General features: G+C 44.3%; 1 protein-coding gene across 2 annotated transcripts in view; it reads left to right on the top strand.

Annotated features, from left to right (window-relative positions):
* The first annotated feature begins 2149 nt into the window (after positions 1 to 2149).
* PRDM15 (PR/SET domain 15) overlaps positions 2150 to 15839 on the top strand; it is a 38005-nt gene continuing 24315 nt past the window's right edge. The window contains exons 1-5 of one of the 2 annotated variants that reach the window (XM_083500499.1): positions 2150 to 2984; positions 8475 to 8520; positions 12539 to 12632; positions 14466 to 14619; positions 15354 to 15606. In XM_083500499.1, the coding sequence (XP_083356625.1) occupies positions 8484 to 8520; positions 12539 to 12632; positions 14466 to 14619; positions 15354 to 15606 (538 nt within the window). In that variant the 5' untranslated portion in view covers positions 2150 to 2984; positions 8475 to 8483. The remainder of the gene's footprint in view (positions 2985 to 8474; positions 8521 to 12538; positions 12633 to 14465; positions 14620 to 15353; positions 15607 to 15839) is intronic. The other variant, XM_083500500.1, reaches the window with a different exon arrangement.

Raw genomic sequence — 15839 nt, forward strand, 5'->3', positions numbered from 1 at the left:
CTGGATTTAAAAAAAAAATGCCAAAGGTTCATTGTGTGGCTTCTTCATTACTGCATGCTGCCCTTTTACATATCTCCACCCCCATTTCCATTTTGTTTTTAGCAGCCCAAAGGCAAAGCTGCAGCCGGCCTTTTTTCACTGGTTAATAGGGAGGGGGTTGTTGTTTTATAGTACACGTAACTTGTAGCTTACACACTTTTAACATGTGCAGTTTCAACTTTTTGCAGTTGAAGTCCGGCTGGTTCGAATCGTACAAATTTAATGCACAGCAGGCAGAGAGATTTTAAGTTCCCATACTTGTTTACTTGGCTCTCAGAGGCTCTCTTGAGAACTCTGTCTAGCTTGGTGTGTGTGTGTTCGCCAAGACCTGTTCAGTGCTCCAGAGGGAAAGACTGTTCACTTAGGGGCAGTTCTAAGAGGGTGCTTTGAGTATGTCAGGGATGGGTTGTGCCTATGCACCATCCCCTCACATAAGCTGTGAGTTACTTGTATTTTTAAATGGCTCTTTTGTGCAGAACTGCCCTTGCACAAAACAGTTATGTTAAAAAAACAACTGCCCTTGCAGCTCCAGGAACACAAAAGCAAAAGTGGAGAAAGGAAGCAACATACTTACATGTGAGTGACTCCAAATCCTTACCTTGCTTGGAGTAGCTTACATTTATTTGACTTCTCATTTATGCAAACAGTGGGTTAAATTGTTACTATCATAATCCACCTGGGACCTTGGGGTGAAGAGTGGGCAATCATTCTAATAATACACTAGAAAACTTGATTCAAAAAAGACTTAAAAGGGGTGTGTGCACACAAGTGCCTGTCCGCATGTCCACAAGGGACCATCAGGCTTCCAGAACTTAAGGTAGGTAAAGTACTAATTGAGAGTTGAGGGGAGGGAACAACACAGTGTGAATACAACCTTGTTGTTGGCATCTGTTTCAAGAGACAATGGAGTGTGTCTCATGGGGTGAAGTCAAATCAATGTGTTAGCAGCACCAAAGTGACCTCCCCAGAGTGCAAGCCTGGGCAGTGTGGATACAGCCATCTCACTTGTTGGATTATCCCACCTCAATACTGGTTTGCACTCTGGTTTGTGCTCATGAGTAGACAAAGGTCCATGAATGCTCACATGGGAACTGACCTAGGAATGTATTAACGCACTAAGTGTGGAACCAGCTTAGCTGAAAGAAGCAAGTTATCAACCTTTTCTGCTCAGCTTGCATTGCAAGTTAAAAAAAAAAGCAATGCAATGACAAACCTAGACAGCATCTTAAAAAGCAGAGACATCACCTTGCCAACAAAGGTCCGTATAGTTAAAGCTATGGTTTTCCCAGTAGTGATGTATAGAAGTGAGAGTTGGACCATAAAGAAGGCTGATCGCCAAAAAATTGAAGCTTTTGAATTATGGTGCTGGAGGAGACTCTTGAGAGTCCCGTGGACTGCAAGAAGATCAAACCTATCCATTCTGAAGGAAATCAGCCCGGAGTGCTCACTGGAAGGACAGATCCTGAAGCTGAGACGCCGATACTTTGGCCACCTCACAAGAAGAGAAGACTTCCCTGGAAAAGACCCTGATGTTGGAAAAGATGGAGGGCACAAGGAGAAGGGGATGACAGAGGACGAAATGGTTGGACAGTGTTCTCGAAGTTACCAGCATGAGTTTGACCAAACTGCGGGAGGCAGTGGAAGACAGGAGTGCCTGGCGTGCTCTGGTCCATGGGGTCACGAAGAGTCGGACACGACTAAACAACAACAACAAAATGGTAAAGGGGTCTAGAAGACTCTCTGGAAAAACTCCGGAATATTTTGTCAAAATATCATTTTAATAACACACAGGGCAGCTCACACCAAAATGGATGAAGCTTCTGTATTATAAACTACCCCACCCCCCACTATATTGCTTTTGTCTGGTGTGGTATAGTTTTCCCAGTCGCCTTAAGGATGGGCAGAGAAATCCTAACGGGGGTGGGCACAATTTGAGTGGTAGAGCCACTGGCAGTGAATGTTCTGCTGATTCCAGCTACTCTGGATGGAATTTAAAGGCCTGTTTTAAGAGAGAAATTTAACTGTTCTGGTAAAACGCAAGCAGTGAAGGAAGCCAGACAAAACTTTCAGGGGAGGCCGTCCTCCCCAAAAGGATATTATCTAAGGACGGAGAAAAGGGATGGTGGGGGTGTGGGAGGTTCTTGGGCAGGATGAAATGGACAAAGGCAGTCGGTCCCTCAACTAACCTAAACCCAAGCCTTTGGCATTAATGAAGGTCAACACCAGCACTGTTGATTGCTCTCAGAATAAGCTGGTACCCCTAATAAGTGGAACCCAACGTCTCATCCTCCCCTAAACATCTGTCTCTGACACACTGAACCATTCGGACGCGCAACCTTCCATGTGCATTAATTCCGTTATGCAGCCCTGCAAAAGGTTGCGCTACGTCTCCTTCCTGAATGTCATGCAGCACTTCGTTGCCTTTTAAAACAAACAAAACGAAAACTGCACGGCATGTTTTTTTCAAAAGTAAATCCCTCGTCAGTTCCAGGGGAGGCCACTCTGTCCACCCGCAGCAAATCGAGAGGGTGGCAACTAACACCGCTTAACCGAAACTGTAATCCTGGGCAGCTGCCAGGATTTCACCCGTGCTCAGCTGTGCCAGGCGGTGGCGCGCATGTGCGCGTGTCACACAGAGCTGCCCATCCTCCCTCTACACCCCTCCCTTGGCTGCTGCTCTTGCCATAGAACTTCTGCCCTCTCCTCTTCTTTGCACAAAGCGGCTCAGCAGAAGCTCGGCTGCCCCTCTCTCCATCCACCTCGCCCGCCCGCCCTAGTTTCACGGCCGCCGAGCCATTCTCCACTCCACCCCCCTACTCCCTGAACTACGATTCCCGTGGTGCCTCGCGAACAACCAAGCTCCAGCTTCCGGTGGCGCGTGGTTTCCGGCTCGGATCGGAACCTGGAGCCCGGATTCGATCCGGGTGTGAACATTCCAAAAGCAGGTAAGGCAGCCCCCCTCCCCCACCCTCCCGCCTCGCCGCGCGCCGCCGGGAGCCGCCCTCGCCCCTCGCGCGGGGACTCTGGGCCGGCGGGCCCCCTCTGGCGCGCGCGGGGCGCTTCTCGGGGAGGCGCGGCGGGGCCCCGGCAGCGGCCGCGGCGCCGCCTGCTGCTCCCTCCCCTCCGTCCCGCTCTCCTCCTCCACGCCGCCTGTTCTTTGTTACAGGCAGGAGCCGCCTGCGGCCGCGCGGCGTGGAGGGGGCGAGGCGGGTCCGAGGCAAAACCCGGCGGAGCCGCTCCCGGATCCCCAGCCCAACCCAGGCAGCCGCCCGCCCGCCCGGGCAAGGCTGGCCTGGTGCCTCCGCCGCCCTGGGCTGCGCTTCTCTCCCGCCCCGCGCCCTTTCCTCCTTTCCCCTCCAACCCTCACCGGACCTGGGTGGGGCAGCCCTGGTGCTCGGGGAGGGAGCGCGGGCGGGCGGTGCAGCCCAAGAGGCAAGGCTCGGGCTCGCCCTGGGGCTGGGAAGCGGAGGGCTTCGGCTTGCCCGGGGGCAGGACAAAGCGCCCTCCCTCCCCCGCCGTGGTGCGCGGTTGGAGAAGGGCAGGGCAGGCGCCGCTCTTGCGAAGGGGGCGTGTAGAGGTGGCCTGCTCCATAGACTGCAGCGACTCGGAGAGGTGCGGGACTCTCTCCTTAAAATCCGCAGATTGTGCCCCCTCTCCGGCGTCCGCTTGGTCCTTTTGTGCCACATGCACAAGGTCACACACACACACGCGCGGACCTTGGGGACATTTGGCATATCTGGCACGTCCTGTCTTTGCAGTCGCGTTTTCTCAGTGCATTGAAACAATATGGGTTTCTTTAAAATAAACATTTAAAATGCTCTTTTTAAAAAATTCTCCACTCGCCTCGGTTGAGAAGTAGATCTGGTAGAATAGCTTGCTGATTATGATATTATATTCTGATAAATTAATTCTCATATTTTAAATATTAAATGTATGCTTGAGTCAGGTATTTTCCCTATTCTCCAATCATCCATTTGGCTATAAGGAGTTACTGTTGGAACTGTATTCCATCCTCTGATGTGGATGGACTGGCAAAGGTTTGTTAGCCAGGCAGATTCATCCAGTGGCATAAATTGCTCTCTTTTTATTACATTTTTCAAAAAACTAGTTTAATCGTGCGGGTCATGTCCATGTATGAAAATAAATGTGAAAATTGCAAGTTTTAACTGGTTTTAATAAAAAGACATTGAATGCAGATGCATTGTTTCTTGACCTGTTTACCTGTATCAAGGGCCACATACTACACTGTGTCAAAAATATTAACATGTCAGAAAGGAATGTGTGAAGTGACCCATCATAGGTGGCTTGTAAAATCCCCAAAATGGAATTTAGAGTAGGATTATTGTTCATGTACTAATCTGATATGGGGGTGGAGGCTTTTCCAATCTTTGGATTCTCCATCATTAATACTTCTTTGCACTCTGGCTTGTGTTGACACACTCAGCATAATGTCATGGAGTCTTTTCAAGGGAAACTGCCGATTTCCATGGTGCATTTATTTTTCCCCCTTCACACATGGTCACGTCCTGCTGAGGAAGTTAATTAAGGCTACATGTTCCAACCACTGTTGATAGTAGATATAAAGGGGGAGGTATGTTTGTTCAATAAATTTTATTGTGTAATGGTGTCCACAGCCTACTTGATGATTGATACATTCAACTGCAGGATGCATGGGTGCCATTGTATGGGCCTAAAACACCTTTGGAACCCATGAAGTTTGCTATTAGAGGCCCATTTAAGGTGGCAAAGATGCTTCAAAATAATCTCTCATAAAATTAAAACCAATACTATAATATTCAATAAGTGAGCAAAATAAAATATTGGAAAGCATTTTTCTTGTTTCCTTGCACAAATTCAGATCTTAGTTAATCCATTAATCCACTTGCAGTCTCTTTCCTGCTCCTGTTATTGATGTAAATAAATTTTCTCTAATGCCTTTAATCATGCAAATACTTGCATGTTTATCTTAAAATCTCCTCTAGTTGTAAGATTGGCATTGGACTGTTTACTAAGTATCAGGTGTCTATGTTTTCTCAGCTATACTCAGATATGATCTCACTCTTTTGATGCTGCTTTTTTAATTAGTTCTGCTTCCTCACCTATCTTGCCCAAAGAAAAATGTACCAATTAGCAGTTTACTGCAAGTTATTATCTGTGTTTATTTCACGGATGCTATTTCTGTAGTGATGTAGCCTTGATATCAGTATGATTATTCATTTATATTTTTGCAAAATGAAAGCATTGCAATAAAATTAATTAGTATGGTGCATCTGAATTTTGCCTTGCGTGTCAATGGGAAACTAAGGCATTAAAAATACCAAAAAGAAAAAAGAAGAAAAGAAAAACCATAGTGCTAACAGCAGTTATAAGCACTGAAAATCTCCACAAATGTATAAATACTGCAACCAAGTATAAAATGTATTGACTCTGCTTTCGTCAACATGTTGATTTGCAACTTAAAGACTTGTATAGTGCAGTGTTTCACACCCCCTTCCCATCTGTCATCTATATGGCTCTGCTGGTTAGTGTGTGGTACTGATAATACCAAGGTTGCAGGTTCGATCCACATGTGGGAATGCTTCACATTCCTGCATTGCACGGGGTTGGACTAGATCCTTGGAACTCTTCCAACTATGATTCTAATTTTGGACTATCCAGGGTTCATTCTCGTTGTACCACTTGTGAGCCAAAGTCAATGTTTGGGACAGTAGCGCTAGACCAGCGTTTCTCAAATGTGGGTCTCCACCTGTTTTGGGACTACAATTCCCATTATCTCTGACTACTGGTCCTGCTAGCTAGGGATGATGGAAGTTGTAGTCCAAAAACAGCTGGAGACCCAAGTTTGGGAAACTGCCCTAGAGGAAGGGTCAAAACACAATTAAAGCCAGTGTTCCTTTTCCTGGACATGTCTTGTTTATCTTCCAGGATCCTGGTGCTTCTGGGATGTTTACAAGCAGGGTGTAAAGTTAGCCTTCTGTTCCCAGCATGTGATATTCAGAAGAGTACTCCTGGGTATGGAGGTGCCATTTAGCTATCATCTATTAGCTATGGAGAGAATATCATTTGAATTTAATCACTTTTTGAGCCATCCAGGCTAACAGACGTATGGGGTACTTGTTACATAAAATACACACTTGAAATGATTTGCTCACAAATAAAAAAAACATGAGAGTCAAAATAGTGTTTCAGAGAGCTAGGATTAGTTGTAATGGGCATCCATGTTATGGAAAGCACGTTTGCTGCTACATGAAATCGTGAAGCATCCCTAATTCACTTAGTCCCTATATCTATTAGGGGAAACATCCTGTGCCCCACAAGTTCAGAGGTAGTTGGTGAATGTCATGCTTAACCACATGTGCATTCTAGGTAATTAGGCCGAAGTGAACTGACAGGGTCCTTTATGCCTTCAGGTAAATGTACAGAAATAAAAAATGATTAATGGAAATAATTGAAACAAGCTCTTTCTGTTTTATAGATTGCCTCTCCATAAGCAAAAGCTAAAGGGCCTTCTTAAGAAGTGCCATGTCTATGTCCTTGCTTGTCTTTTCTGCATTCGGGAGTTTTATTTCTAGAAGACTCCCAAATAAATACCAGTTTTGGCCCCTCTCCGTTGTCAGCTATCGCAGTTACCTGCAGAACATTTCAGAACAGAAGCTGCTGTTTCTGAAAGTATCAGACTGAAAGCTTAGAAGCGGTCGTCAATGATGGGTGGGGAGACGGAGTATCTGATTGAGCAGCAAGTGCCATCTTAGAAATAAAAACTTCAGATATATTCTTCGGATTGTGGTGGATTATCTGTCGCTCCAAGTATCTACTCAAGGTGCAATGCGTGAATCTCAGTTGTACTCAGTTTTGCACAAGAAAGCTGACATTAACTCTTCTGCAAAAAGTAGTGTTTCTTGGGCTACCAGTAGCCTTCAGTTTTCTCAATAGCAGCTCACCCCGTGGTCTGCATGTCATGCCAAGTCAAACTATGGTTTAGCGCAGTGTTTCCCAAACTTGGGTCTCCAGCTGTTTTGGAACTACAACTCCTATCATCCATAACTAGCAAGACCAGTGGTCAGGGATGATGGGAATTGTAGTCCAAAAGCAGCTGATGCCCCAAGTTTGGGAAACACTGGTTTAGCAGGACCATACAGCCTCCAGAGAGCAGCTCACAGCTGCTGTGCCCTTCCCTGGTCCTTTTTGCTGCCATGCTGCACTGAGCTGAACCAAAGCTGGACTGCAACCGTAAGTACTGGGCTCCGAGAATCATATAATTTCTGGGAAATATTGGGTCATAAGTGATGTGTAATTTCCTCTCCACAGAGGTGCATCTGACACCTTCATTGCATAGCTTTTGTTGTATGCTGAAGATTCATCTCTACCCTGTGCTTTTTACACTTGAGATACATATAATTTAGGACCCACTCTAGTTGTGATTGAAAATATTTTTAGCCTGCTTTCAGTTATGTATTTTATATTGATATAACCTGCCCTGGAACGTTCTGGTGAAGGGCATGTCAATCTAAGTAATAATAATAATAATAATAATTATTATTATTATTATTATTATTATTATTATTGCATTGCACTTAAAGTAAAATGAGCCAACAATCCTGCCATTTGCTGTTTCAGGAAACAGTACTGAGAATAATAATTCTTTACCAGCTGTTTGATCCTTCCAAATGTGCACATTACATGCACAGTTTCATAGGAACTTATTGTGGAAATCAATTCATTTCGAATTATTACATTTTGATACTTTTAATTGGTCTTAACTGGTTTTCTTCTTTCAACATATGTTGGTCTCATGTTTTTCTTTGCAACCTCAAAGCTAGGTACCTCATTTTTATTTTTATTTTTCAAGTGAAGTCCGTTTGCAGATGGGATTGGCTAGGGCTTTCCACCATATGTATAAGATCACATGGAATGGACATGTGCCATACATAGGTCTATATATGCTTTTTCCTGTATGGAAGTTATGTTTGTTTAGGAAACTTGTCATGTTCTGCAATTCAGACACAAGGTTGAGTGTTAAATTTTCAAGTTATTGTGCACAGCGTTCTTAAAACAATAACATTAGTGGGTGATGGGAAGGCGATAGAGCACCTACCATCTCTAGGTAAGGCTAGGAATATCCCATTTGAAACCCTGGAGAACTGCTGCCAATCAATGTAGACAATATCTGTCGGATGGTCTGACTCAATAGAATGCAGTTCCTTTAATTTTGTGAGTTATGTTCTGTGTTTAACTGTAGGGAGTAATATAACCCTTTAGAAATCAATAGCAAACCTCCAGCCAAATGTAACCTGGGGCCTGTTTTCATCTAGCCTCTCCTAGGCATAAAAAGCACTTTCGTTAGTATGTTGGAATCCACATAACCCGGGCAGGTGAGCTTTTTGCTATGAAGTGCCTAACAGTCTCATTGGAATCTGTCCCTTCTGTTTTCAAAGGTCTTCAAAATGGCAGAGGATGGCAGCAAGGAGGCCGTGCTTATCTGTAAGTATCCAAGAATACTTCTGCATTAAATATGCCTCTGACTATTAATTATCAATGAGAGCCAAATGAGGGCTGCCACCTCTCCTGTGTTCTAAATAGAAAAGACAATGAATGTCAGATCCCGGCACCCAGTAAAATGCAGACAATTTAAGTGGTTGTTTTCCATTTAGGAGAGGCTGAGCCCATAGCTGTCAACTTTTCCCTTTTCTTGCAAGGAATCCTATTCGGAATAAGGGAATTTCCCTTAAAAAAGTGGAACCGTTGACAGCTATGTGAGCCAGTGTAGGCAGGAACTGAGCAGGCATAGCAAACAGTCTGCCATGCATTGTAGATTTTCTGGGGATATTTACTAAGACCTTTTGCTACTGCTGTAGGAGGTATTAGTGGGCACATTGGCAAGCTGTAAAGGTGAACAAATGCAAGCACATATACTTAGTCTTCCTCTTGTCTGGGGATGAGACTGGAGAGGTTAAAATAGGATTTACAGAAAAGATGGGGGATTGGAGAGGGGGACAGAAGCATGGTGTTCAAAACTATAAATGACTGGTTCTCAGAACTTTTTTCTCTGAGCCATATTCATGGAATAAAAATTTGATTGTGCCGCACTGAATTTTGTAGTGATTAGAAATACATTGGGCAGGGGGGGGGACAACAACTTGCAGCACTTGATTTATAACACAGAACACAACTACTTTATAATATGACCATGGGAAACCAGAAAGTATGAAACAATGCAGCTACATAAGAACTTGAATCATTCCCAAACTAATGATAAACGCGTCTTCTCTAGTGCTGTGTTTGAACAGTGATTCTAACTCACAACTAGAATTGTTCTCAGTATCATTTGATGTTCTTGCTGTCATTTTGAAAAGATATCTATCCGTATTCTGCAAATAATAAAAATTATTTTGATACTATACTATAGTGAAATGTTTAAATGTTTCTTTGATTGTCCTTGAATCTTTTCGCTACACTAGCCATCCTTTCCTGCCACACCAGTTTGGGGCACCACAACCTTTCAGAACTGCTGCCATAAATGCATGGGCCCAGATTGCACTGTGGATTTGCAGATTTTATCTGAGATATCAGCTGTTGAATCTGGGCATACACACACTGAATTTTACATGTGAACACCCTTTCAAACAGTACGCCAGGGCATTGGTGTCCTGTGATATCAAAGGTGGGAGAAGTGCACTTGTTTGGCATGGGGTAAAAGGTCTGTTTTGTTCCCTACTACTAGGTAAAGTTATTATAAGGGATTGAAGGTGCACCAGAGAGGAGTATGGAGAAGTTTGAGGTGCATGTGCTTGGAAAATGCACATTTTTTTGCATTTCTGTGAGAAGCTTCTGAATAATCCTTAGTAGGATTTCTTGTTCGCTGTGGGATTCTTCCTCTCATGGCTAGAATTTAAGTGGTGGTGGGGTGGTGGTAACTAATTTATAGCAACTGACATCACAGACATTCGTAGCTTCAAGCAGTCTCGTTTTACAAACCAAACAATTTGTTTTGTTTCATTATTTTGCTGTTCTGTGTTTTTTTCTTCATGCACCATCACAATAAATAAATACTGAAGGGTTAGAACAGCACTAATAGCTTTGCAGATGCCCCCAAGGCATAAAAGAGCATGCAAGAGTGCTGTTTAGTTGTGATGACTCTGCAGTGCTGACAGCTGTGGTGCTTTTTTTGCTTTTTTACCAGCAAGCTAAGCCGATGTGTCTGAGATACTACAAAAAAAATACAGGATGACTTGCAGTAGTGTTGCTTTGAAAGCAGAAGACCAGGGATTGGAAACCATGCTCTGTTTGTGAGGCTACCTTTGAGGTTGGTCAGGAGGCTGCAGCTGGTGCAGAATGTAGCAGCTTGGGAGCATACTACTGCCAGCAAATAATGCCTTGCCTGTGGGGTTTGCACTGACTGCCAAGTTCAAGGTGTTGGCATATATCATGCAGGGCCAGGTTATATACCCAGTGGGACACTGTGGTTGGTGGGAGACCTCTCTTACAAGTTCCAAGGATCCCAGAAGCCTGCACTACTGTAACTCAGAGCAGGGCTTTCAATGCATTTTTCCAGCTGGATGAATGGATCTCTGCCATGGGTGCCTGTTTTGCTCCCCCCCCCCCCAAAAAAAATAAATCTGATCTTTTAAAGACTGTATCTTTTGCATTGCCTCAAGACCTGTGCTTGGAGGATAATTAATAAATAAGCTCTCTGTAGGCTGTGTTGGTGCAGGTCTAACATTTGAATAAGTGAAAGGTAAGGTTGGAAGCAGGGACGCGGGTGGCGCTGTGGGTAAAACCTCAGTGCCTAGGGCTTGCCGATCGTATGGGCGGCGGTTCAAATCCCCGCAGCGGGGTGAGCTCCCGTCTTTCGGTCCCAGCTCCTGCCCACCTAGCAGTTCGAAAGCACCCTTAAGTGCAAGTAGATAAATAGGTACCGCTTTATAGCGGGAAGGTAAACGGCGTTTTCGTGTGCTGCGCTGGTGCTGGCTCGCCAGAGCAGCTTCGTCATGCTGGCCCCGTGACCCGGAAGTGTCTCCGGACAGCGCTGGCCCCCGACCTCTTAAGTGAGATGGGCGCACAACCTAGAGTCGGACACGACTGGCCCGTACGGGCAGGGGTACCTTTACCTTTACCTAAGGTTGGAAGCAACCTTACTTGGCGCAAGTAAGTAAGGTGATATTGGACTTGCTTTCCGACTAAGATCCGAAGAAAAGACATGGAAGCTGAGCCACAGCTTTAAAAGAGGATTAGGCAGGTGCATGGAGGGCAAGGCTATCGGAGACTACTCTTCGCAGTGCCTTTGTTCTACATCCACTGTGGAGAACAGTTGCTGGAACCCAGAAGTTTGGAGAATGAGGCTGCACCTAAGTCCTGCTTGCAGACTTTCCACGGGCATCTAGTTGGCCACTGTGAGAAAAAGGATGCTGGACTAGAGGGGCTTGATCCAACAGGGCTCTTTTTATTACATTATATTTGGCTTAGCATGTTATTCAGGCATGCATAAGCTCTCTCATAGGTCAATGAGGAAACTGCCCTGTACCGAGCAAGACCATTGTTCCGTAAACTTGGTGACTTCAGCAGTTCCCTAGGACCTTAGACCTTACTGGAGATGCCAGGGCTTGAACTTTTGCATATAAAGCATGTGTGCTGCTCCCTCCCCAACTAGGAGGGGAGGAATAAAGCAGCTGTGAGGAGGGAAGCTTGCATACTCGTGTGGTGTCCTGCCCACGGTTGTTTACAGGCATGGTGCTCTTCAAAATAAGGATCTGGGTTCATCTGAAGCTCAGTAGATGGAGCTTTTTTATTCTGAAGTTCTTTCCCTGCGTACAACCACAGCCAGGCTAGCGTTCTTTATCCCCAAATTCGCCCTGCCAGTCTGTGCAAGTCCTGGGCCTGTGCTTAGAACAGGGCATTCTGAAAAGCATGGCCTGGATGATGGAATGGATCTACTATTACAAAAAAGGGAGAAGCAGCTATGACTGTAAACAAAGCTCACTCCTAGAGATGTTTGCTCCTTCTGTGGAGCCTGGGAAAAAGGTGATGCCTCTTGATTGCTGGAATAGCCTTTGCTCTGAACACTGAAGAGACGTAACTTGAGGTAAATTGAGCTGGAATGGTTACAAAACAGTCTGGTGAAAGGTGTTTGTGTAACATCCAGAAGAAAGCGGCTTTGCACGCATTGATTCAGAGAATATGAATATTATTTTCCAGCCAGAATCGGTTATACCAAGTGTTGCTTCCCCTTCCTCTGAGCATCCTTCCTCGACTGACAAAACTATACTTGTTAGACATTTATTCAAAGCCTGGTTTTTTTGGGAATTTTTGCAGGTGCTGTTATAGTCTGATAACACAAGTGCCATTTTATTCCTTATTTATCCCTGGGATGAGGTGAACTATACTATTGATTCAAACAAGTACGTGGCCAACGGGTAATTGAATATCACAGTTGTTGGAGTACACTGTGAAGCTGCTTGGCTTTTCTCCATGGCTACCTGCTTTTTCTTTTGTCTGCTTTCAGGGTGTGAAGATTGCAATCAGCATCATGATTCCGAATGTCCAGAACTGGGCCCAGTGGTGATGGTCAAAGACTCCTTTGTGCTAAGTCGGGCAAGGTAAGCCAACTCTTGCCTTGTTGGCTTGCTTAATTTTAAAGTAAATGAAGCCAGATTGCCAATGCAAAAGGGAGTCTTCTGTTCTCACGTATTTTGCTTCTAGTGTCACATTTTGAACTAGGAATGCTCCCAGTCTTTGAGAACTCACATGCATGTAACTTTAAATGTCTCCCAAACAATTCTAAGCTGCAAGATCTCATTCTGGAGTGTTTTCAGCAGCATGAGAAGATGGGGAGACAATTAGTCCTGCCAGCCAGGGCAGAGTATTATGGCTAGAGCATCCTTTTTAACCTTTGCCTTTTTTTATATGTAGATGACAGCTTCCTGGCATTTATCGCAGTGAGGGAGAAAAGCAAGGCTAATCACATTTGTGTCGGTGGAGCATGTGGATTGTACAATGTGAACGACACAAAAACGGAATTTACAGACGACTCGGTTTAGTTATATTTAAGTCATTGTGCAAGCAGAACGACTGCCCTGCAAATCTGCTCTGGGGATTTCTTCAACCTTCCAGAGCAGATTTGGGGGTGCTCGGGGGGGGGGTGCCAAAGAAGGAGAGAGAGAAGGGAAATTCCATTGAAGTCATCGCCTGAGTGCAGAGAGTTCAGTTGGATACAACCCTTTCTTCTAAGTGGACTAATCTTGTTTGGAAGCATGAGAAGCAGAGAAGATGCCTTTTGTAGGCAAAGGACACAATACTTGGATGCCAGATCAGTTTTCTCCTCAGTCATTGGTGATGTTAATAAACTGTCAATAAAAACAGCAACTTGAGGTGAAGATCTTCTTAGGTAGCCTAAGCATCTTTAGTTGCACTTCTCTTAATTATTAGTATTAATAATGCTATTTATAGCATGCCTCAGTGTAGCATGGCATGCATTTTATACCATAAAACCTGAGATTCAGAGTTTAGATTTCCTACATGGAAGTAACTTCAGTGTAGGTGAAAGTGGGTGTAGATCTGCACAGGGTTTTTCATATCCTTTCCCATATGGAAGTTCTTGCTGAGGAGGGACTCTGTGATCAGGCACATGGCATTGAATGCAGAAGGTCCCGGGTTCAGTTCCTGGCATTTTCCATTAAAAGGATCAAGTAGCAGGTGATGGGATAGGCCTCTGCCTGAATAGCCTGCCAATCAGAGAAGGCAACATTTGTCGAAATGGACAAATGTTCCAACCTGGTATAAAGTCGCTACCTATGTTTTTATACAAAAAATATTTTCTGAAATGGTCCTGAGGAATTGCTGATTACCACTTATTAGAGAGCTGTTGAACCCATTCATAGGCAATTACTGACCCTCATACTATATAACAGTGTGGAAGGTTGTGTCGTTTTTCTTTATTTCAATTACTCTGTCAATGTAGAAGGTTTATATAGAAAATTTATCCCTTGCAATTGATAATTTTGTCACTGAGGAGAGAGGACTCGGGGCCCATCCAGATTTTCTTTTACACCACAATTTCCAGACAAAGATCCGTGCTTTAAAGCTCCATGTCTGAGTGGGGTTTCCCCCTCCCTCCTGGTGCTTTCTGTGGGGAAACTGCATTTTACTGCTGAATTGGTGCAAATGGCAATCTATGTAAATTGCCGTTTGTTCCGATTTAATGGTAAAATGTGGGTTTCCCCACAGAAAGTGCCATAACAACAACAAAAAGACCGCTTGAACACAGAGGGTTAAAGCCCGGACCTGTGCCTAAAAAAATGGCACAGATGGAAGTCTGGATGAGGCCTCAGCTCTTCCCTGTGGGTGCCAGGGCTGAATTTTTTTCTTCTGTGGATGCTGGAAGATGTTTTGTAGAGTCAACTCATTTATGCGTCAAAATATTCATTTTTTAGATCATCCCTTCCCTCCAACCTGGAGATCAGGCAAGTTGAAGATGGGATTGAAGGCATTTTTGCAGTAACACAGCTGGTGAAGCGTACCCAATTTGGCCCCTTTGAATCAAAGAGAGTTACCAAACTGGAAAAGGAGCCAGCATTTCCATTAAAGGTACAATGACACTGTTTGGGTTGGTGATAATATGAAGGCACTAAGTAATGGAGAAAGCAGGCTCTACCATTGTCTGAACATGCATTTGCTTCATTTGGTTCTTTTTTTAGTTAGCCAATTCATTCATTAATCATTCTCTGCCCCGCCCCCCCCCCTCACACACACAGAGTAGCCTTTTCAGTACCGATAGCTAATGCTATAGTGTTTTTGTTTGTATGGTGTGCAGAAATCTTCTGGTTTTAGTTCCATCTGTTAACTTTTAACATGTGCAGTCAGGCAAGCAAGATGTGCTTCTGTTGGCAGTCCTCATATAGGGGAAGATGGAGCAAGAAATATGGAGTGGACCTGATCCTAGCAGGTCTTGCTTTTTGTACCAAATTGGAAAGGCTCAAAATACTAGCCCAGGTGGCATAGGAACACTTGGGAGTGCACTGTAAGACTCCTGATTGTTCCTTTGCAGCCGCAACTTTATGTGCCCCACATTGATGGAGAAGGTTTGTGTTCACCTTCTGAAATAAAAGTCAGACCAGTTCATATTATTACATTACCACTTAGCACAGTAGCATGGAAGCCAGATTCTTCCTCTCATGTCGTTACAGTAATGCCTAGATGCAGGGACCACATGGGCAGGTCATACTATGGTAACAAAAATGCAGCCTTGTCTACAGCCATTTATTTATTAGTTGATCATCACTGCAAAGTTTGCATTCCCTCTTTGCATGGGTGTCTATTAGGTTTTTCAGAAGGATGGACCTCTAGTGTATTTTGATACATCTAATGAAGATGATTGCAACTGGATGATGATGGTGAGGCCAGCCAACCAATACGAACACCAGAACCTGTCTGCCTTCCAGCATGATAATGACATTTACTTCACTACATCCCGGGACATCCCACCAGGCACGGAGTTACGAGTGTGGTACGCTGCTTTCTATGCCAAAAAAATGGAAAAGCCTGTTCTAAAGCAAGTTTCTAGCATTGCCAATGGTACGTTGGGTTGCTTCGTGGGTGGGTGGTGGGTAGTTTTTTTAACTATCTCAAAAAAATGTTCCCACTTTCTCTGTGGGGCTTATTTCATGCAAACATCTCCCTCACATGAAAAGAAATTGATAGAATCTATGTCCTGATTCGTATTATTTGCTACACGTAATGGAATGCTTCCTCTGATTGATATTTTCTACTTTTAAATATAAAACAGCTTCCAAGGATCTTAAGTTTCA

This window comes from Podarcis liolepis (genome assembly GCF_965112155.1).
Source record: "Podarcis liolepis genome assembly, chromosome: 4".
Lineage (NCBI taxonomy): Eukaryota > Metazoa > Chordata > Lepidosauria > Squamata > Lacertidae > Podarcis > Podarcis liolepis.